The 23595-nt window shown below is 41.5% G+C and overlaps 1 protein-coding gene across 6 annotated transcripts in view; it reads right to left on the reverse strand.

Annotated features, from left to right (window-relative positions):
* The window catches only part of CCDC148 (coiled-coil domain containing 148), a gene marked incomplete at its 5' end in the record, with an annotated part of 106305 nt that overhangs the window by 26233 nt on the left and 56477 nt on the right, over window positions 1–23595 (reverse strand). For all 6 annotated transcript variants that reach the window (XM_081187503.1, XM_081187499.1, XM_081187501.1 and 3 more), the window contains 2 exons: window positions 14392–14598; window positions 16649–16787. In XM_081187503.1, coding sequence (XP_081043629.1) covers window positions 14392–14598; window positions 16649–16787 — 346 coding nt within the window. The remainder of the gene's footprint in view (window positions 1–14391; window positions 14599–16648; window positions 16788–23595) is intronic.

A 23595-nucleotide genomic window follows, 5' to 3' on the forward strand; every position in this document is an offset into this window, starting at 1 on the left:
CCTCTTCTTGGCTGGGCTGCAGCATGCACAGCTCCGCTGCAGCAGAGAGAGGCTGGGATGCGCGTCATGACCGGCCACAGCTACTACATACCCAGGTCAAGACTGACCTGGGGGAGGAGAGAGGATGCAGAAATGCAAGGCGCCCAGCTGTGGCTACTCCATCCTTGGGTCAGGTCTGACCTAGGGTTGGAGAGAGGCTGCAGCCGTGAGGAAGCTACTGCTTCCTCGTGGCCAGCCCAGCAGCTCTGGCAGAGAGAGGAGAGTGGGGGATAACACTGCTGCCCACTCTCCTGTACTGGGGTGCGTGAGTGCGCCCCCGCACTGCTTTGCGAGGTGAACCGCAGCAGGCTCCTTCCCATTCTACAATTCAGACGTGTAAACAAGACCCAAGACTGAAAAGCCAAGTGTCCTCAGGAAACAACCTACCCATTCAATCAATAAAACTATATTTAATTAAAAGCATGTAGGTATTTAATCCTCCAATTTTGTTTAGCACACCTTTTACTCTAGTCCCCACGACCCTGTTTTAACAATAAAATGCCAACTGAAAACGTAAATAGGCTCATAGACGCTATGAATCTTTCTTTGTGTTTATTTACCGTTTATAGCTCTGAGTAAATAATATGGAAAATAAGCTGAAGGTCATCAGCAGGATCCTTCATGCAGAACCACCTCTCCGCTAACTTGTAAGATTCAGAGGCAAGCTGCCAGAAACCACTGATAGGAATTTTGCATACCACTTCCCTGACCCAAAAAGTTCCTTTAAGGTACACAGAAGCTTAATACTGCATTGTAATAAGCTTCCTGCCTGCCTTCAAGGACTTCCTTAAGCGCTCCAAAAAGGTGCACACAGAGCTAACACCTCCATTGAGCTGAATGGGGAAGCCAGGCGTGTGCAGGAGGGCTATGCACATACCACAGGGCACACCATACTCTGGATTGTTGGAGAAATCAGATTATATATTCTGTCACTGCTCCCAATGTTTTATGTTTAGATACATGGTAATTATTTTCAAGCATCCTTGGCGGTGATCCTCATGCAGCTCTCTCTGCTGAACCGTTAGACATATATTTAGATCAACTTACAGAAGAGCTGTTTTTTAAAAGTGTTTATAAAAATGAGATACATGTGGCCTTCTGCCTGTGGAAAAGCACTCTGTTGAAAAAATCTACAATAATTGCTTAGTTACTGTGCAATAAAAGTGTACCAGAGGCTAAGCTGTATTTTTTGGAATATATTGAGTTTTTAAACAACTTAGGCAGTAATAAACAATGGCATATTAACATAAATAATCATTAGATGGAATTAGTACACTACTAAAAAAAAATACCCTTCACCTATTCCAAATAATTTCCGTTTCTAAAATTGGGAAGTATTATTTATTCCATTTGATTACGCACTGCATACTAATCATTCACCAGCAAAATAGATTACTGAATGTAACGCCTGCCAATCACAAACTCCCAGAGGAGCAAAGGAATCGAGGAACGCTACAGCAAGAATGATCTTTATTACAATGCGGAGGTTGTAATGGAAACTACAATATAGACAGTGAAATTGCTGCTAAGGATCAATAATCTTTGAAGTTTATTTATAAAAGTATCTTATGTCTCTCACACACCCATGCAGCGTGCATTTACATTCCACCAATGATATACAAACACAGGCATTGTGCAATGTCCAAAGGTAACTTTTTAAAGGATCAGAGGTTATTTTAAAAGAAAGGGGTTTTTTTTATCAGATATGTATACACTAAATCCCCCAGCTTCATTCACAACCCAGTTAAAAATCAACAGAAATGCAGCCCGGTTCTATTTATATTTATTGGGAAGTTAAGTCCCACTGTGATTAGGATGACAGAGTCCTGCGTGTGTGTGTAGAACGACAACCTGGCAACAAGCCCAAGTACACTTACCAGGAAGGAAGTCCCCCTGAATTTAGTGGGAATCATTTTAAAGTAAACATGCTTAGAATCAAGCTCCAAATCAGCTTATGGGCATTATGGATAAGATTACTACTACTGTGTTGTCTCAATAATTCTTCTATGAAAGACTTTGTATTGCCAGAATTCAGGCACGTAATACAGAGCAGCAAGGTATGAGCTTGAGCTATTTAATGCACATACAACCCACTAAGGAAGCCCTTGTGCCATCCTGCATTTCGTATTTCTGAGGTTCATGAGAATACAATAACCTGTATGTAGGCAGCAAAAATCATTAGGAAAATGAAGCCATTGTATAAAGTGTAGAGGCTTTCCATGAGAAATGTCAGTGCAAGGGAATAAGTGGCTAGAAGTAGTTTTGCTGTTTTTTCTGCCAAGGAGATATTGTAATCACCTATTTAAAGCAGATCATCTGCAATGAAGTGTGGAATGATAATAACGAAGGAACCAGGATCAAGTGCTATCATTACAGGGAAACAGCACAAGTTAACAAAATGTGTCATTTCATTACGATATCCTATTTTCAAGGACAGCTATAATACCCTGATGTTTTTCTAAGTCTCTCTCAGTATAGATTTTTAATACAAATCTTTTGCTTTCTGGGTTTCTAAACAGAATTTGATATTAAAGCAGCTAGTTTGGCCATTTGTAACCTTGAAAAAGCTAGCAAACTCCGGCTTCCATTCAGTCCTAGAATGTATAAACAAGCATCAATGTACAGTCTTTTTATGCAAACATCTCCAGAACAAACACAATGTGCAGGGCTCTTTAGCTGAACTTTGAGGATGCAGCAACAACAGTCAAAAAAAGGACATGAATGGATCAAAGAGGAACATATACAAAGTGTGACCGGAAAGTTCGGTGAATGGTCACAGAAATCGGACAGTGAGAAATATTCTAACATACATACCTTACAGGCCTTCAAAGTAGGCCCCCTCTGATACAATGCACTGTTGACAACGTTTCTACTGTTGGAAACTTCTGGAGAAGTCCTCTTTTTGTACTGCTTTCAGTTCCGTCACAGCAGCTTGGACATGTGAAATGTTGGAAAATCTGTGCCCTTTCAGTACGTATTTCAGTTTTGGAAAAAGAAAGAAATCTGGTGGGACCAGAATATGGAAGGTGGGACAACTCGGTAACCTCAGTAATGATTTCACACGGAATATGCAATTCTTCTGCCATCATTCGGACAGACAAATGCCGATCCTGCATCAATAACTCACAAACTCTGTTGACATGTGCTGCCGTTCTGCTTGTCGACAGTCTGCCAGACCGAGGGTAATCTTCGATGCTTTGCTGCCCTTCATGAAAATGCTTAAACCACTCATACACTGTCTTTTGAGTTACAGCTTCATCTCCATACACAACTGTGAGCATTTTGTGGGTTTCCAATGCCAATTTACTCAATTTTAAAAAGAATTTCATATTGACTCTCTGCTCATTTTCAATCACAACGCACTGCACTATTAACAGCTACTAAATGCTACCGCATGAATGTAGGCCTGTCAACAAATGCCAAGACACGTGCACATATGTTAGCTGAGATACGGACAAACGCCTCCCACGTGTCTCCACAAACCCGGCAGTTCCCATTATCACATACGGGGGTGATTCACCCTACTTTCCGGTCACACCTTGTACAATCAGCCAATGAGAGCTCTGGATGGCAAGACTGACGCCATGACAAGCTCCAGGGCACCATCAAAGATGAAGTCAAGCTACTGACCAGACCAAAGGAGGCACCTGGAGATGGGAGGAAATGCTATACTCAAAAAAGGCTGGCAAAACCATACCCATGTATTTGTGGGTACCTTTGTATCTACCAGGTTTGACTTTGTGTCATGCCAACCAGCTCACAGCACTGCACTTTTCCTGTTTTTGAAAAACATTCCTTTTCAATTTAAGTTATATGCTCCTAAATACATGCAGAATATTGAATCAACTCGACTGTTAAGAAAAACTGAATAGATTGTCTAATAAGTCATTTCCCCAGTCTAAATTCCATGAGTTCCAAATATATTCATTTTCTTTCCCTAGCTTGTGACAAAAATCAAGTTTGCTGCCAAGATTTCTCCCTTCTTCCCCGCCCCAATTGAATATTTTTTTTAAAAAAACTCTTATTGACACAGGTTCTTATCAAAAACAGCATGATTCGTCTTCTAAAAACGCACTTGCTCGTGAAGAATAGAGCCACAATTCTATGGGAACTGAATGTAATCAGAAAACCTGGTGCTGATGATAGCAAAAATGCATCTTACATTTTAAAGCCTTTAGCGTTAAGGGGAGCTGGCTGAGGATGTGGAGGTCTTTTAGCATACCTTGCTGCCATTGAACAAAAATGATTTAGTCAAGCCAGAAGACAAAGGGTTGTGGTGGCAAGATAATAAGAGTAATAATGATACAGAGTGTAATTGTAGTGCTAGAATTGTAATATTACATCTCTATAATTACAATTATGCTTCTCAGGGAGGCAAAATATCACAGGCTGGCAGAGGTTATGCAAGAAATGAAAGCCTGAGTGCTTTCTTCTAATTTTGAGGAATGATTAAATAAAGTTTCAAAAGCTGAACTCCTTGGACTTTGCATTCACAACTGGAGAGGAATTTCACAGCTGAAGTAGAAATATCCCCCTTCAACATACATGACGGGAGGAAGGAATATCAGGAGTCGTGGGCTCAGCAGCACAGATGGCCCCCTGAAAGATGAAATGGCCAGGCTGGCGATGTGACAGCATGACTGGAGTGGCAGAAACCTGACACTAGCCCTAACCCCATGAAAGTGCTGCTGCACAGGCTAGGGCAATGGCAAAAGCAGGCAGGACACTCCCTGGAGTGGCTGAGGAGAGAGCAGAACGTGTCTTTGAGCTCCTGCTGGGGAGCGATAAGACCCCACTTGCCCATGGCTACTCGTCTCCAGCCTGTACCTGACAAGGGCTGGGTGACAGCCACAAACCTCCCAACCGTGACCAGCCAGAAGGTATGCTGTTTGACAGGGGTCAACAGATGTCAAAGGAGGCTGGTTTGAGGTTAGTCCAGATTTGGGAGGCAAAAAAGAGCAGTAACTTTTGGATGACACAGACTGACAGAATGAATGGATGACTGCAGTCAATGGCAAAGCCTCTCATCTCCACCCTTTGGCCTCAGGAGGTGGTACCACTGCCTAGTGGTGATATAATGAGTTCCACCTCCTAAGGCCTATATTTCTACTTCTGACAAGTCCCGCCTAATGTTAGACAAGAATGCTAATGGGAATAAAATGAAAAACATTCCCTGAAGAAAATAAGCTGTAGAATTAAATATTTGGTGTGGTTTTTTTATATATAAAAAAGAATCATACCTGTGTTTTTATAATAAATGAACTACAATCACTTTAAAACCAACAGCTTGTTTTCAGTTTGTAGCTGGACTTGTTACTTTAATTATTGGTGTACCCTGCCCTGAAATCATTGGGTAGGAGGTGGGTTATAGATATTCTAATACTGTAAATTATAAAACATTTCCATAATCACTTTTCTGAGAGCTGTTAACCCTACTAGTAAAATGAAAGCTCAAAGTGGAATGTGTATATACACACATACTGTATGTACATATCGCTAAGGTGAACATTCCACTAGCGCAAGGATTTCTTCTTGGACCATGGTGTGTTCTCCCGCTATGCACCTTCTAAATCTGTTCTCTGTCCCACTATGTACATATATGTACATGCACACCCACCCCACCATGGTATGGACTGCAAGTTTTTACTCTTTCTGATGCAGTATCAGGAAATGGGCTTTACTGTGTAAACATTAAGTGTGCTGTTTCAGTATTAAACAATCCTGATTGTTAAGCTAATATTAAAGCAGTAGGGAAACTGGCTCCCCCACAGCCTGTTTCACAAATGAGATCACATTTTAGCAAGGCGGCGACTGCCAGGAGCAATAAGCTTTGAATGCCAGTTGTAATTAAAAACTTTACTTTCAAATATATTTCACAGTTTATACATGGTGAAAGGAGGATTTGCAGACTGCACACAGATTGCTTTGCTACACAGAGGGGATACTTCTTCATAGTCAGTTAATTATCTGACTAGTGTACACTGCAAGGATGCAAAGTGCACTAAGCATGACTAATTAAGGCAACAAATTGTATGTTATGGCCCAAAATTTTTCATCCCTTTCCAGTTGTGAACAGAAATTCCCCCTATCGTCCATATGCACAATGAAATAAAAATGCTGTTACACCAATGAGGAAAATGAGTTCAGAAAGATTACAGTTTCCTCCTTTGTGCTGTGACTCTGATGAGCAGAGAAAATATGGCAAAATGGTGGAATAACACTACTTCAGAAATGTGACTGCTCACCAACTTTCTCATAGCAGGTGAAGTTAACCTTCCTCTACTCACGGTCCTCTAGATCACAGGCCGAAAGTATGATTTACACACCTCCTCTGTAATCAATCACTTTCCCCTATGCATTGCAAATGAGTCATCGGAACCAAATGCCCAAGCATAAGATACATTTTCCAAAGTTTCCATTTCACCCATGTTTCACCAAAGCAGAGTCTGCTGCCAGTAACCAATGGGGAGAGGACTGAGGCGGCAGGGGGTTGCTGCAGTGTGGGTGCAGCAGCAGAGCCAATCTGACGCTTTTGCCATTGCACCAACACCACACCAACCTTCTTCTCAGTTACCAGCAGTGACCGCAGCATTGAAATGCCAGGCAAGCAATGCCACCTCAGCCCACCAGCTGCTAATGTCCTTCAACACTTCCTCTGGCCCTTTCACTACAAAGAAGGATGATCTCCCTTCCCTCACCCATGAACTTAACAATCTGTTGGTCACCTTTCCTCAGCATGCAGGGGATTGCTGACACCAGGCAAGCTGTGGCGTTGAGGCTCATCTGAAAGCTGACTCAGGGCCGCAAGTAGTCCTTGGCTCACCATTAGATAAATGCTAATCTATAGTTGAGGGCAGTTTTTTAAAAAAATTACTTAAACATTTCATTTTATATTCTACATTTCAACGCTAACAATTCTATAAGCCGTTCAAAATAATAAAAATGCAGGTGATATTGCCTTCACAAAAGAATCAAAACTATTATTGATGGGATGAAACTAATATACCATTGATTTCAATGGAACTAAAAAGGGACTAATGTCATCTGGATCTAAGTCTGTAACTCTGAAATAAGCTTATTCCAAGCTTATTTCTTAGTATTGAAGGAATTTAGCACAAGAAAACGCAACACAGGATAATTTTAGACAACAGCCAGATTGTGTCCACTGAAGTGGTCTAGTTTTTGAGTCTTTACATTAACTTTTCCTTACCAAAGAGTAAATATTTGGCTGTTGCAAAGATAATTATTTGTCCTTGACACGTTTACAACTCCTCTAAACAGACAACCACAAACCACAAGCCTCTCTCCATATCATAAAAACCAAATGCATCTGCACACAAATGTAAACCTGATAATGGCTTCTCTTATTTACAATGAAAGTTCAGAGCCAAATGCATACTGTACATATTTGTTGAAAGGGGGCAGCCCCAGAGGCTCTTGACATCTAAATATCATATAAATTTTGTCTCATCTGTAAGCCTTAGTCTATTCTGTACTTTAACATACGCAGGAAGAAGTGGGTCACAAATCAATCACCATCCATTTAATATTTTCCAAAAGAGTCAAATGAGATGATGTCTGCCTCCAGCAAACACTGTACAGGGACTATGGTCAATATGCTTTAACGCTCATCTGACGGTTAAAGCTAGGGCACAACTAGGTTTTAGAACTAGGATTTTTTAATCCAATGGCAAATGTGGTTTAAAATCCCTCTTACTTTCAGCTTTTCCTTGAAGTAATACAAATCAAGCGACTACTGTTGTTCAACATGAGCCTGCCTAGAAGAAGAGACCTTTGTCTGAGATCCCTTATCAAGTCCCTTTGGAACCCAAAGCAGGGTGAGAGGTGATGGGCTACATGCAGAAAAAAGGCCCTTGTCTTTGGAATAACCTCTCCAGGGAAGATTGCCTGGAGCAGACTCCAGTTGCCTTTGACTTGTCTGGTCTTTTAATCTTGCTTGGCTCTGGCTTTAACTGCCCTTATGCTGAAACCTCACCCTCTTTGGTGGTCATGAAACCAGAAGAGTTATTTCTGCAAGTTTTGGGGGGAGGGGAGTGGGGTTCACAAATTGTTTTGAGGGCAGGGTTGTCACACCAGGCAACTCATTCTAAAAAGGAAAAGGAAAGGATGGGGACCCAAGCACATGCTCTTTTCTACTCTTGCATTCTAGGGGAAAGTGCTGCTAGAGATCCCACCTGCTGATGGCAACTACAGCAGGATTTCCCCCGCCCTCCTTCTCATAAAAAATGGCAGCCAGCAGCAGCTTGCAGCACAGAGATAATGGGTGGGTGTGGGGTCATCTATGTTTGTTCTGCTGCTTTTTATGTTGATATTTGTTCTGGTTTTATCTGTTTGCTTGCTATCTGCTATGGGGATCTTATGGAGGGTAGGATAGTAATGTATAAACACATAAATAAAAAGCAGCTTGTTCTACCTTCAAGAAGATAATTTGCTTTTAATTGGGTTTTAAAAGGTCTGCATATAATTAATCGTATTTTAAAAGTCACCTACTGGATAGCAACCAATTAGGGGGGGAAATATGCTGCTCATTCTTGGGCTAGTTATATATTCACATGGTGTATGTGGACATTTTGCAATCAGCAACACGTCACAGGTAAACGCCTCCATTATTTCAGAGGTACACCACCGCCTTGCTTGTACTATCTGTGAAGTGTCTGAATCTATTATGTGTAAAGTCTAACACAATCAAAATGAAATAAATATGCATTTTGCTATTTCTTAAAGTACCAATAAGATCTGATTCTATGTTAAGCATTACTTACACGTTCCAATTTGGTTGAAATAGAAAAATATCTGTCCTTTAGGCATTATCCATCTATGTAATGCAACTATAAGAAATCTGGGTGTCTTTTTTGGCCTTCCAATTTAATTAGAAGCAGAGAACAATAAGAAATAACAAGACACCACAGGAGAGAACTGAGGAGCAAAAGAACAGAAGCAACAGATAAAAGAAGAGGGAAAGTGGTAATGAGAGATTTCTGTAATGAAGCCAGGTCATTTACCATAGTTCTGTTTTATTTTTTAAAAAATGTAAACTATAACTTGGAACAATAAAAGAGAAGAAAAAGCTGAGACTTAATACAGAAAGTTGGTCTTTGGAACATGCAAGTAGAAAAGGATTTTTCTTGTGAGACGCATATATGGTTCTCTTAGGTATATGCATGTGCAGGCGAATGAACATAACTTTAAAAATATTCCTAAGAAGAAATCACTTGCTAGAAAAATGGATGTAAAAGTTAAGATTTTGCATTTTGCCAAGCAAAGGGTGGGATTCAACTAAGTTGTTGCATTTGTGGAACAAGAATTGCTTGTACAATGGGACTTCCTGCCTATCCTTCCCCTGCATGCCCCCTAAATCTGGTCTGGAAGGTTGGGGGAACTCCCAAAGTAGGTTTAAGGGGGAACAGAAGAGAGGAACAGAGGCAGAGGGAGAAGAGACAAGGGGGGGGGAGTCCCATTGTGCAAGTCAACTATGTACGCCATAGTGCTGTCAGGAGGTCCTACACATGAGTAGGAGTCCAGCAGAGACACATGCCTGACTGGCATGTTCTCTCCCTCCTGGTCGGTCATTCAGGAGATTCAAAAGCTTTCTCCAGCGACTGATACCAAGAGGGATCAGCAGACTTCAGGATCAGCAGAGTATAGGCAGTCAGTGTTCAGATTCAGTAGCGCAGCAATTTGGCTAAACTACGTTTATTTACATATACCAACTAAGTTAGTTCTTGGTATGAGCTTTCGTGTGCATGCACACTTCTTCAGATAACTGAAGAAGTATCAGATATCTGAAGAAGTGTGCATGCACACGAAAGCTCATACCAAGAACTAACTTAGTTGGTCTTTAAGGTGCTACTGGAAGGAATCTTTTTATTTTGACTATGGCAGACCAACACGGCTACCTATCTGTAACTATTTACATATATACACACTTGGAGCATCATAACTCAGCTCCTTCCTCTTCAGCATTAGACAGCAAAGAGAAAGAGCAAAGGACAAAAATCCTACATCACAGAAACACAGTAATAAAAACATCCTGCCTCCATCACTTCCCACAATGTGGAATGAAAACATACACCGTCATGTGATAAAAACAATCCCATGACTGCAACACGGGAAAAGAATCCTAACAAGTGCTACACTGAATTCCACTCCAAGATTCTACTGCTCTTAACTTTGCCCCCACAGACACTGCCATATTTCAATCATCATGTATCAGTCATCTCCACCACCCCCGACTATTGACTACACCAGGGTTGCAATTGTAATGTTTGTTTATAAAAGAATAAAATGGTTTAAAAGCAGCAACAACAAAAAATGCTTCTGAGTTTGTGGAAGGAAGCAGCTGTAAGGGAAAGGGGTGACTGGAGAAAATCAACTCCCAGCTTTGACTTTTCCACTAATGGAATGAGCCCTTCCATTTGCAGAAGGGACACTCTTGATCTTACTCCCAATACAAGACTTTTAAGTTAAACCATTGGACAATTGGGACAAAAAGGCAAAGCCTGAATGATTAATAGTGCAGAGACAACTCTGACTTTTCCAAGTGCTTTATTACAACTAATTCAAAACTCATGCAGGAGAGGGCTATCAATGGCTACCAGCCATGATTGCTATGCTCTATCTCCATATTTGGAGGCAGCAATGCTTCTGAATACCAGTCACCGGAAACCATGGGAGGGTAGAGTGATCTTGTGCTCAAATCCTGCTCGCTGGTTTCTCACAGGCATCTGGTTGGCCACTGTGAGAACAGGATACTGGATTAAATGGGCAGGCTGTTCTTAAGAAAGCTGGGGCATCCTGATGGAAATCACAACAGCAGCTCAGAAAAGCCACGCTCTCTAGTCTTCAGTGTGTGGTGGTGGATGGTAGTAATTGTGGAAGAAACTTTGCTCTTTCCTAAGGTCCAAGCTATGTCTTTCTTACCAAAAACAGCATGAACTAAGTTCTGAGCAGCCCTTCAGATCAGAGGACAGATTGGAGTGTCTACAGCCACTATCTTGTTGGCAGATGAAGTAATGGGATAGCGTTGGCTGCCTCTCACAGATTATCAACTCTGTGGTTGAAGGAGAGAACAAGGCAATGTTTTTGTTTGCCAGCACTGGAGTGGGGAAGAAAGTTGACTTGCTCCCTAGTTACAGGCCCCACGACGACAGCAAAAAGGAAGACAGACAGTAACGTCCCAATTTCGTGAAGACTGAATGCGCTTGGGAATGAAAGGGTTACCCAATCCTTACTATGAAGCTGAGCCCTGAAGTTCTTCCAGCTCACTGACAGAACACATCCAGATGTAGCAAAATACATTTAAAAAAATGTTTCATAGACAAGATTAAAAGGAGGGGGGGAGATCAAGGATTTTATAAGCAGATGGGGCATCATATGGGCTGAATCAGGAGGTGACTTTGGCAAGGAAGATGTTTTCCAGATCCTGGGAGCAGGAGGCACTAAGGGAGAGTTGTGGCGTTTGCCCCCGTAGGTGTGTGACATCATACTGGGTTCATAAGGAAAGGGTTAACTAAGTGTAAAATGACTAACCTATAGGAACCCAAGGGGAGGAGTTAGAGTTAGAGTAAGAGTTGTTAAGAAGTCAGTCTGGAGAGGGAGGATAAGTCTGTGGGTTGGGCTAGTCTGATGTGAGAGAGTGAGAGAATCTGTTAAGAGGAGTCAGTCAAACAGTTGAGATAATCAGTCACAAGGTATTAGAAAGGTATAGGCCGGTAAAGAAACTAAGGTTAAGAAACTGACAAGAAAATTATCTGAGAAACCATAAACGTGTTAATGCTTATAAAATAAACTTGTTTATCTGGTTTAATTTTAACAACTGTCTGGACTCAGTGTGTACCCGAGAGTAACAGGTTGGTGGCAGCGGGGAAGCAATCACAGTGAAAGGCACAGGGATCAATAGACTGTCAAACGTCCAGGGACCCTGTGTGATCACCACAAGAGTCTTTACAGGAATATCACAATGTTCTCGGGGAGCGAGACAGTTTCTGACAACATGAGTATCTCAACAATTCTATTCTCATTTGCCTTCCTACTTGCCAAATGTGTTGGTTTGGGGGAAACTGCCATGTTGCACAATATAACAGATAGTTTGTTTATAAAGATATCCCAGTTTCCCATTGGTGCAATCCAGAAGAAAGCAGCCATATGGTTCTGTTGATTTACCCTATTCGGCTTCTCAAGATGCTCCAAGGATTTGTCCTTGGAGGAATTCAGTTTCATTTTAAAGCTCCTGCTGATTTTGATGGAATAAAAAATTCATCCAATAATTTGTTCATGTTAAAATCAATTAAAATGTTCCTTTTTAAAAATTTATTCACTCTTTCACAATCCATGCACTGTGGGGCAAAGCATGGGTAATTAGCATTAAAATATCTTATTATTCGTTTATTATGAATTGTTCTACAACAAGTGTAAGGAATCAGTGGCCCTCCTGATGCTGCTGAACCGCAACTCCCATCATCCCCAGCCAGCATGGCCAATGGACAGGCATACTGGGAATGGCAGTCCAACAGAATCTGGGAGGCCACAGGTTTCCCATCCCTGTTTTATGAGTTATTGTTCTATCTTGGTCTTTGCCTGCCATCACTTTGCCAATCATCTTCAACCCCTCTAGTGCCGAACTTGTGTGGTAGTGTGCCTGCCAGTTTGGAAACAAAACAGGACTATCCAAAGGCAAGTTAGTGGTTTCTACTTTCTCTGGAGACCAGGTTTTGCCCTCACTGGACCCCCATTCTCTCCAATCAGGTTTTGACCCAATCTGCACAATTGCCTAGAGGAAAAGCACAAGGGAAGTACAATATGCTAGCAAGTTCAAAGAGGCTGCAGAGCTTGGCCAGCCAAGTTCAGGGAACACACATCTCCCTTGCTTCAAAGGGTTGCAAGTTTTCCTGAGCTGTGTCCTATCTTAGCTCACTGGAGACTCTGTTTTGGAGTGGGGTGGGGAGCCATTAGGGCTTTCAAATCGTTCTGATATGAATTAAAAAGAAGGAAATTTTGAGGAGCAGTTGAAAACATACTGATAAATGGAGAGGCCAGGAAAGGAAGCAAGGAAATGAAGGGAATGTATTATTTTTCATCCCTCCCTCTCAATTCCTTGCAGGGGTCCACACCTTCCTGTGTGTAAGATGTATAGGGAAACCATTAAGTTCTCTTCACATTTTACTCATTTTCTTCTGCCATGGAACCCAAAGGTAGTGTAAATGTGTTTCTTCCCAGGGGGTCTTATCCAGGTACTGGACAGATCCAGACCTGCTTACCTTCAGCCTGGTGAAGTGCCTTCAAACCTTGCCCTGGATCCTTTCATTATCAATTTTATTACAGCAGTAACCAAATTAGTAGACACTCTGATGATGTATTGAAAACACAGCATTCAGATGAATGCAGGCGAAATGTCAATAAATCAGAACAAAAGCACCCAGGAATTTTGGCAGAGCGGAAGATGTTTATTGCTAACTATCGATTCTGGCTAATCGCGCAGTTGGCAATTGCTAGACTCCCCTCCTTCTAGACATAGGTCAGATTTCCAAATTAATGTTTGTGTCTAACATTTTTACATTTCATTTCTCTTTTCATTACTTGTCACCAACTTTACTGCTCTGACTATTTGTTCTCTATGGTTATTTCAGTTCTTCACAGGGAGTCTGGAGGCAGGAACTACCTTTTGTGATGACATCTTTGCTTCTTTTAGAAGACTGCAAGGCAGCCATGGTTTGGCTAAAACTGAGGGTGGGTGGGAAATCCCCCCTGTTCTGTCACTAACCACTTTTTTCATTTAGAAATTAAACAATTTCTAGGATAGGCACACATCAAATGTAATATCCTTTTCTCTTATTACACCTGATTTTAGCTAAAAGGCAGAGAAACCTTTTCTCCCGTTGAAACCTTCAGGCATGCCTGTTACTAGGGGGACTTAGCCAACACACTGCTATACCAATATACCAACACAGGACATGATAAATGAAATTAGCAAAACGAAAACCCATTTATGCGCATGATTCCATAGGCGTGAGTGCAGCTGAAGCAAAACAGATCCATTAATATAAAGCCTCAAGAGCAGAAAAGAAATTAAAAACAAACTGTACACAAATGTTCTAGGAAAAACAAATCAAGATGCACCCCTACCCCCCAATGCTCAAGAGGGATGAAATATAAAAGTGCAGCCCTGAAGAATAGCTAGACTAGTAACTGTGAGTGTGGAGTAATCTATCTCCATTTTAAGGGGGGGGGGGAGTCCATATTATAGCTGCTGCAACGTTTTTTCCTTAAGCAAATATTGAACAAACCAGGATACAAGGCAACATAAATGTAATTGGCGGTTGTGTAATAGTCTACCTTTTCTTTGAGATCCGCACATATTTCCTGTTGTTTTCTTCTATTATTAGCCAACATAATTTCTGTCTCATGAGCAGCACAAGCTTCTGCAAGAGTCATTACTGCCTTCAGTAAAAAAGCTTTCCTTGCCTCGGCCCAGTTGAACATTAAAGCTCTCCACTGATTCCTAGTAAAATGGTAGTGGTCCCAAGCTCTTTCGTGAGCAACCTAGAAATAATAATAAAGGGAAGTCAGGATTATTTTCACCCATATGATATAAATCTTTATACTGAGGTAACTTCAAACAATCATTACAAATGAAAGTATTAGAAGCAAAAATGGAAATTATCTGCACCCCCACCATTGAAAACAGCAGAGTACCTTGTCAGGAGTTTCAAGTACTTGTAGGACTGGCTGATTTGGGCTGACCAGGGCTGTGCTAATGAAACTAGCAGCCCAAAGATACGTTTAATAAAATGTTCCATTCTCAAGTTGGCAAAGGGATGAGAACAGAGTTACACACAGAGAACAGAGAGAAAGAATCACCAAAAGACCTCATAATAAGCACTTCTCTTCCCAGAGTAATCTCAGGGATCAATACAATTAGTCGTAAAAAAAACTATAAACACAAACTGTGTCACTTTGTAAGAGGAAAAAGCTCAGGCAAAATGCAGCAACAATGTAATGTGACAGCAACTGGTTCGGGAGTAAAAGAGGCCTTAGATGGCATTGTAATTCTCTTGGATTGTCTTGAAGGGGAGGCATTACGTGAACATTTCATTGTTCAGAAATGACTTGATGCTGTTGTGATTTGCTATGAGCTCACAGAGAGAGTTAGGATATAAATCAAAGTCCATGCACATAAATTAAGTACCACCTATAATTACAAGGGTCGTAAAATAGCCTTGCTGGTAGAAATGGAGTCTTATTCTACAATTAAGTCATATTATAAATCAGGTCTTAATGAAACAAATGGCTATTATGCTGGGCAATTCATATTTCTAAATTTGCTAAGATTCCACTAGACCTGGGATGGGGAAACTGTGGTTTTTCAGGTGCTGAACTACAAATCCCATCAGCCCTGTCCATTGGCTATGCTGCTTGGGCCTGAAGGAGAGCCACAAGTTCCCTATTCCTGTAACATATGATGGTTAAGCTCTATAGTGCCAGGCAGAGAGCAGGATGTTCAAAGGATTCCTTTCTGATTGCAAGCCCCTATGCTCCTCCTCACTCTGGAAGTTGGGTGATGCAATGCAAGGATCTGCAGATGGACAAGGACATTGTGGAAGTCCCAGTGCATATGGGGAAGTTGTATAGCCAGCGTACTAGGAAGGGGAAAGCTAGGAGAGCCTGTTTATCCCCTTCCTTGAACAACCGCCTTGCAAGTAGGCAAGTTGCATCTTAGAACTATCCAGTAGTGGAATGCTCTCCCCAGAGAGGCCCACTTGGTGCCTTCATTACATATATTTAGGGGCCTGGCAAAAACTTTCCTCTATAAGCAGGTCTTTGGCCTTTAACCCTCTGTGGTCTTTTAGAAGTGAGTGGGATGTTTTTAATGTTGTGAACTGCCCTGAGACCTATGGATAAAGGTGTTAGGATATTTCCGTTCCACCTTAAAAAGGGAGCAGGTTGTTGTGTCACAGCCTGCGTATTTCCTGTTCACAGGAAGTTTCTCTTTTGTGTATATAGCTGTTGTTTTCTCTCTGTGCCTAGACATGCAGGCAGGCAGTCATGTTTTTCTTTGTTCTGACCAACGCTGAATAAAGTTGTAAATAATGCTCTCCTGAGTGCATCTTTCGTTGTGCGAACTCTGCTGAAAGGGCGTGCATGAGCCCTGGAATGTGGCAAGCTATTTCTGAGGCTTGTGTCGCTAATTGACTGATACTGTATCTACGGGAGATCGATGGATCGTCCGGAATTGATGTGGAGGCATGATGGCCTTTGTCTCCCTGGCAGTATCACAACAAAAGGGTGGTATGCAAATTAAATAAATATATATATATATATATTAAACACACACATATATATATACACACATGCATACATACAAACATATATACACACACACTTCTCTTTCCTTTTGGTTTTAATGCATCTATGTGGGGTACATTGTATGTTTGTTTGGTTGGTTGGTTGGTTGGTTGGTTGGTTGGTTGGTTGCAAGTTGCTATGGGTTGCCCTGGGCAAGATTATGCTACTAACACATTTAATTAATAACAACAACAACAACAACAACAACAACAACAACAACAACTAAACAATCAATGCTACCACTTACGAGATCTTGCCTAGATTTGTGAGGTAGATGTTTCTGCAGCATATCCAAGTAAAGAGTTCTTCTGCCTTGCATGTCACTAGGGTATTGACTAATAATCACCTGATACACCCAAAGATCTTCCTCACTCCACTGGAAATTGCTGTGAATGAGAAGAGAACAAAATCAAGCACAATCTTAGCTTTCCGCTGAAAGACAGGTCAACATTGAAACAACAATGCTTCTTTTATACCCAATGAAGATCCTAATCCTAACATGAACCTGAATGCTATTATGTTAGTACACTTCAGTGTGAAGTGACTGGTACAAATACATTCTGGACTGGGACATGGATCTTTGTAAGTGAAACATACAGTGGTGCCTTGCAAGACGAAATTAATCCGTTCCGCGAGTCTCTTCGTCTTGCGGTTTTTTCGTCTTGCGAAGCACGGCTATTAGTGGCTTAGCGGCTATTAACGGCTTAGCGGCTATTAACGGCTTAGCGGCTTTAAGAAAAAGGAAACAAACTCACAAGACGTTTCGTCTTGCGAAGCAAGCCCATAGGGAAATTCGTCTTGCGGAATGACTCAAAAAACGGAAAACTCTTTCGTCTTGCGAGGCATTCGTCTTGCGAGGTACCACTGTACTTAACATTTCAAGAGCAGTGGTGAAAATTTGAAGGTAGGTCCCACTCCGCTCAATACACGCACAGCTTTATCTGTTCTGGGGCAAGCTCTGGGGGGACAGTTCTGCAAGTATTTCATATGGTGGTTTGAAAAGCTAGGTGTGCAGAGTGCCTATTGGTTAGTGCCTCTGTTATCACCAACACCCATTCTTCCTCCCCCAACCCTTGTGCAGCTTTATTTTTAAAGGAGATGATGAATAACTCACCTGAAGCATGTGGGGAGGGACAAGACCTAAAGCTGTGGCAGCATGACAAAGTTCACCCCACACAGGAGATGGACCCACTATGGCCTCTGCTAAGTAACATCAAAACAAGAGGGGTTCTTTTAGCACTGTGATCTGGGCTTCCCTATTTTTTAAGGATCACAGAAACATAAGCTCTCAACAGTGCTTACTATTCAACCATAAAAGCAAAGTTCAACAACAAAACAAACTTCCATGGCCAAACTGCCCTAACACATACTAGCTCAGAGGAAAACAAACACTGATATAACAAAGGAAACAGCCTGCAGCCAAACAAAACAAAGAATGCTGTATCTAGGAAGGCCTCTGGATACAGAGAGCATCCGCTTCCCCCTGCCATTCCAGGAATTATTGCAAGAGTTACACCCCTTGCAAGAGTCACATTTTCGAATAAGTCTGTTGCATAAAAGCAAGCAGGAACAGCAAAACAAAATGGAACGCACAGCATGATGAACATTGGCTTTATTTTTATTAAACCTGTCCAAGCTTTAGAGACAGTTGCTTTTTTTTCAAATCAACTTTTAATTTTTGAAGCTGATTACCCGGTGCAACTGCCCCACCTCTGGCATCATTCCATACCCTTAGGGGTGACTGGAACTTATAGACAGAATGTAGACCTGATCCATATGGTTTTTAAATCGATTATAAAAACTAAGGATGTACAAGATCAGGCCTTTGAGTACTGAACTCTATGTGTAAGTCCTATTTGCATTTTCCACTTAACATGTGATTTCAAGAAAAGCCCAGAGGCAGAGCTATCTGGGCACAATCCTGCTCATAAACCATGCACAACCTCCACACAATTTGAGGCAGGCTTGATTAAAGTGATCAGGTTTTACTAGAACCTTCCTAGTGTGCTGATGGAAGATGAATGCACATTCCAAGCAATTTCCCAGAACCTCTTGCTATGACAGTCCATTCTTCAATCTGGAAGAAAACACCAATGGAATGACTGGTTTACTTCCACTAAAAGCCATTTCAGATCAGGGTGTGAGTTAAGCTCCCAGTTTTCACACAGCGTCTCATCTTAGTCCACTCTATTTTTGTGACTGGAGACTACAAAATTCTAGCTTGCATACTATCTATTGGTGATATCTTCTAACTTCTCATTGGAAGAAGTCTAGATGTGGACCATTTTACAATGATGGCAGCCCAAACTGCTCTCCCCAAAGCCACTTCCTCTTTTATTTCCAACTTCTGGAAATCAGTAATCCTTATAATAGTGGGAGCCATCATTTACAGAAAGTGAAAAGATTTTCAGTAAGAAAAGAAAAAAATTGAGCTGGAAAGCTGAAGTAGGCACAAAACAAAGGACTTCAAATCCAGCCACATCACACAAGTTATGCAGAGCCTGATCCTATGCACGATTGGTCAAAACGAAGTCCAGCTGTGTTCAATGAGGCTTATTTTCAGGTAAGCACAGAGCTTATTTTCAGGCAAGCAGCCTGAGGGGGTAGAACACAGAAGCATAAAGATGCGAAGACAGCATTCAGATTAAATGTAAAACAATGGAGCAAATATGACACAAGGAAGCAATTATGATGGTAGGAAAGTTGCCAGAACAGTGTTCAGTTTATATGAATCACTTTATATAACAAAAACGTATATATATAAGTTTATATAAGAAAAACTGAACAAAAACTTAAGCTTTGTTTCATACTAGGAAAGAAGCACTTAAAAATATATAGGTCCTTATGTAGACTGACAACCTATGTTCAATTAAAGCAACAACAGCAGGCACATATTATGCTGATACTGTGCGGTTAATGGGGTCACAGATATCCAAGGGTTATGGATAACTTTCCTCCACTTGACTTTAATTGTTCTCTACATTAGGGACTTTATGGGCCTTTTCAGGCACTGTGCTAACCTCTTGTTTAGCATTATATGAACAAGCTTTGGGCTTGCAGGCTCCCCACTCCTCTAATACAGCTGCAAAGGGAGATTGGAACTTTTCACTTCTGCTTTGAAACTAACCAGGCACCTGTATGCACAAGCTCAGGGAACTCTGAAGGTGGGGAGGTGATAGATTGGGATCTACTGGTAGAAAACAAATTTCTTTGCTCAGAAGCACCTGGGTACTTGATTCTAAGTGTACCGAACACACACACACACACACACACACACACCACACACTTTTCTAGTTCCCAGTTCTGACTGGTGGATCTCAAGATTCTAGTAAAAAACAAAGTATGAAGTCTGGTTTGTGAACAAGACAGTAACATAACTCCTAGCTTGATCCTGGCTTGTTTGAACTAACCAGCGTTTCTCAAAGTTCAGATGTAACAGGAACCCCAGGGTTGTTTAAAAGCACAAGGGAAAACTTCCAATCTCTTCCTTACAGTTGCACAGGGACGGGGAGAGCACATGACCCCAAGGCTCATTTTGTTTATGAATACAGTGTTAAACCATGTGTTAGTGTCTGAACTGGCCTTACATTGTGTAGCTCTGGATCCAACTGTATTCTTTTTGTTGGCCTGAAGCATCCAGATACATAATAGAACATCAAATATCTAAAGAGTCTTATTGAGAGTTGAATCACAAAAATAGCCTTGTCACCTTTCTAGCATATAGCAGAATACCTAACACAAATTAATTTCTGCAATGTGCAATGATAATTATCCAAAATCTTTTAGGATAATGTGAATTTCTAATCTGTTGGATATTGAGTTTGGAGAAGTTACAAATGTAACTTTATAAAGAACATACAGTGGTACCTCGGGATACAGAAACTTCAGGTTATGCTTCAGGTTACAGACTCCGCTGACCCAGAAATATTACCTCAGGTTAAGAACTTTGCTTCAGGATGAGAACAGAAATCGTGCTCTGGCGGCGCAGCAGCAGGAGGCCCCATTAGCTAAAGTGGTGCTTCAGGTTATGAACAGTTTCAGGTTAAGAACAGACCTCCAGAACGAATTAAGTTCTTAACTCGAGGTACCACTGTACACCAATGCCTAGATAAGGTAAAAAGTAAAGGACCCCTGGACGGCTAAAGCCAGTCAAATGTGACTATGGGGTGCAGTGCTCATCTCGCTTTCAGCCCGAGGGAGCCAGCGTTTGTCCACAGACAGCTTTCCAAATCATTTGGCCAGCATGACTAAACTGCTTCTGGTAAATGGAGGACTGTGACAAATGCCAGAGCACACAGAAACGCCGTTTACCTTCCTGCCACAGCGGTACCTATTTATCTACTTGTACCAGTATGCTTTTGAACTGCTAGGTTGGCAGAAGCTGGGACAAAGCAACAAGAGCTCACCCCGTCACGTGGATTCGAACTGCTGACCTTCCAATTGGCAAGCTGAAGAGGCTCAGTGGTTTAGACCACAGCGCCACCCGTGTCCCCAGCCACCAGTGCCTAGACAGCCATAGCACTGTAGTACATCATGAGAGGATGATGTAATATAAATGAAAATCAATTATCCCTAGAATCATTTCTATCCTAAGGTACAATCCTTTTTTATTTTAAGCTAGGTATTTGATGTCTGGATTTTGTCAGGGAACAAAACAAAAGAAAAAAGAGTAAGGAAAGGCTGTTCTTCATTACTGATCCAGCTAAAAGGATTTGATAACAAATTATCTTCCAAATATTAAGTATTAGATGGTGCTCAGACGTAAGACAACAACACATACAATGACTGTACAATGACTGAGAAACTGTATGTCCTTATAGGCTATTGTCTTAGAATTTATTTATAGTGACTAGAATGCCTGCTCTGATTAGAACCATTTTTTCTCCAGAGGTTTCCATTAAAGAGAAAATGTGCGATCCTCCCTCCCATTTCCAGCACGCACAGCACTTCTCTGTCTCTGACCTTATGAGTGCATCATTGTTGGTAAGATGCACAGCTTTCCCTTTGTAAAGGTTTGGCAAGTCATTGCTGCTGTCACCTCGGCCCTCAGTCTACACAGTTGTCTGCTGTGTTTGCTACCAATGGGCAATGTAAGAATCCAGTGGTGGCCTATTTGTTTTCTGCTTTGCAAAAGTAATGCCACGTTGGCGAAGAAGTTCTTTCTTTCTTTCTTTCTTTCTTTCTTTCTTTCTTTCTTTCTTTCTTTCTTTCTTTCTGAACCATCAAATGAAACACCAGAGAAAGGGGGGGAGGCCACAAAAGGAGTCAATCAATTAGAACACAAAGGTGACGCCATTGGAGCGGAGCAGCCCTTAAAGAATAAAAATAGAGTTTCTGTTTTCTGTTCAGAGAGCCGTCAAAAGACATACACTTAAGTTCAACTCCCTTCAGTCTAGATTCATTTTCTTCACAAAGTATTCAATACACAAAGAGACCAAATGGAACAGGCCATGGGCCAGGGCTAACTTCAAGACAACAAAATACAATCCATCCAAAAGACAGGCTAAAACCAGTTCCTACAGAACTCAAGACATTTTAATGACTAGATTCCATGCCCCAACAAGGCCTGTCTTCAATAGCAGAAAAGAGGGGTACATATGATAGGGGTACATAAATGGAGCACAGTGGTAGACCTCCTGCTTGCATGCAGGAGGACCCTGGCTTAATCTCCAGATAGAGCTGGAAAAGTATTGAGAAAGTATTGAGAGGCTCTTCCAGGCAATGTAATTGATAAGAACTAGATGGATCAATGGTCCGACTCAGTTTAAATCACCTTCTTAAATAGACTGACATAATAGAGGGCACAGAACATTTAGAGAATGTATCATTAGCCAAGGAACTAACCAGAGCACACTTATTCAGAAGGAATACAAGGAACCACAACAAAGGCAGTGCACTCAAAAGGGAAGAGAAAGCAAAGTACTTATCTACTATGAAAACTGACTGACAATGCCATCCTAACCCCTGATTAGTGCGCTGCTGGAGGTGAGAGGAGTATCCCTCCATTGGACTTCACTGGGCTCCATTCTGAGAAGCCCCTGCTATGCCTACTGAAAGTACACGTGGTTGAGAAGCTACCACCAGGATTTCCACCAGCTGTAGTCTGCACAGGACCCCAAAATGGGTCATTACAGAAGGAGGGTGGAGCAGAGCCAGCCATGGAACTGCTGTATCCAAAGCTGCTCTATTCTGCTTGTGAGAAGCTTGATCTGGGCCCCTTTCCTGAACCTGTTTAAAGGGGGGGGGCGCCATCTTCCATCTTGGCTGGCCTGAGTGGTAAGGCTTCAGATGCAATAGTGGCCTTGCTCTGCTGTTCTCCAGCCCAATTTAGGACTCCCGTCTGTCTGTTTTTGCTCAAAGGCTTTTAATAGTTGGAATGGCTAACCTAACCTGCCAACATGTTTACTCTCTTATTCAAGGGAAAAAACACAAGCAAAATAATTACATCTATCTAGAGCATGGCTAGGTGCGGCATCTTGAGACGATGTGACCAAGTATGACTTCTGCACAGCAAATGAAGAAACAAGTCTGAACTGTACTATCCTGGGCCAGTTCTCCAGGGAGAACTACATGTTACACTTGACATGGATCTCCTGTCAAAACAGCAGCCCTGGATCAGATCCCTCTCCCCATAGTCTACTGCTATTTCCATACTTCAGCCAGAGATAGCCAATGATGCAGGGATAGAGAAATGCAAAACATAGTGTCAAGAGACATAAGTTTAAACCTTATGGGGAGAGGGGCATGAACTTAACACAGGGCTGCAATTTTTAGCAGTAGCCACATGTATCTAACTCTGGAATCACTAGTATTGATGTCCCAAATGCAAGTGCTTGTTTTCAGTTTTCAACCTTCAAAATTTGCACTTCTCCAAATTTTGCAATGTAGTTCTCCACTCAAGTAATGTACAGAAAAATGTATATATTAAAGTGTGCATAGAAATGCATTTATCTGTGGATATGCATACAAAATGTGTTACGCAGAGAAAACAGAAATATATGGGGAAATATGCTTTGTGCATATTATACAAAATTACATACAAAATGTGCATATTAAGAGAAATTTGTCCTAAAATGCTGACAAATTTTCATGAGAACTTTAAAAAATGCTAACATGCAGAAAGGTGGAGGAATGAACTTAAAACTGGAAATGAGAGAAACTGAAATTGATATATTGGCCCAAACCTAGTGGTGA

Source organism: Podarcis bocagei, assembly GCF_964188305.1.
Source record: "Podarcis bocagei genome assembly, chromosome: 1".
Classification (NCBI taxonomy): Eukaryota; Metazoa; Chordata; class Lepidosauria; order Squamata; family Lacertidae; genus Podarcis; species Podarcis bocagei.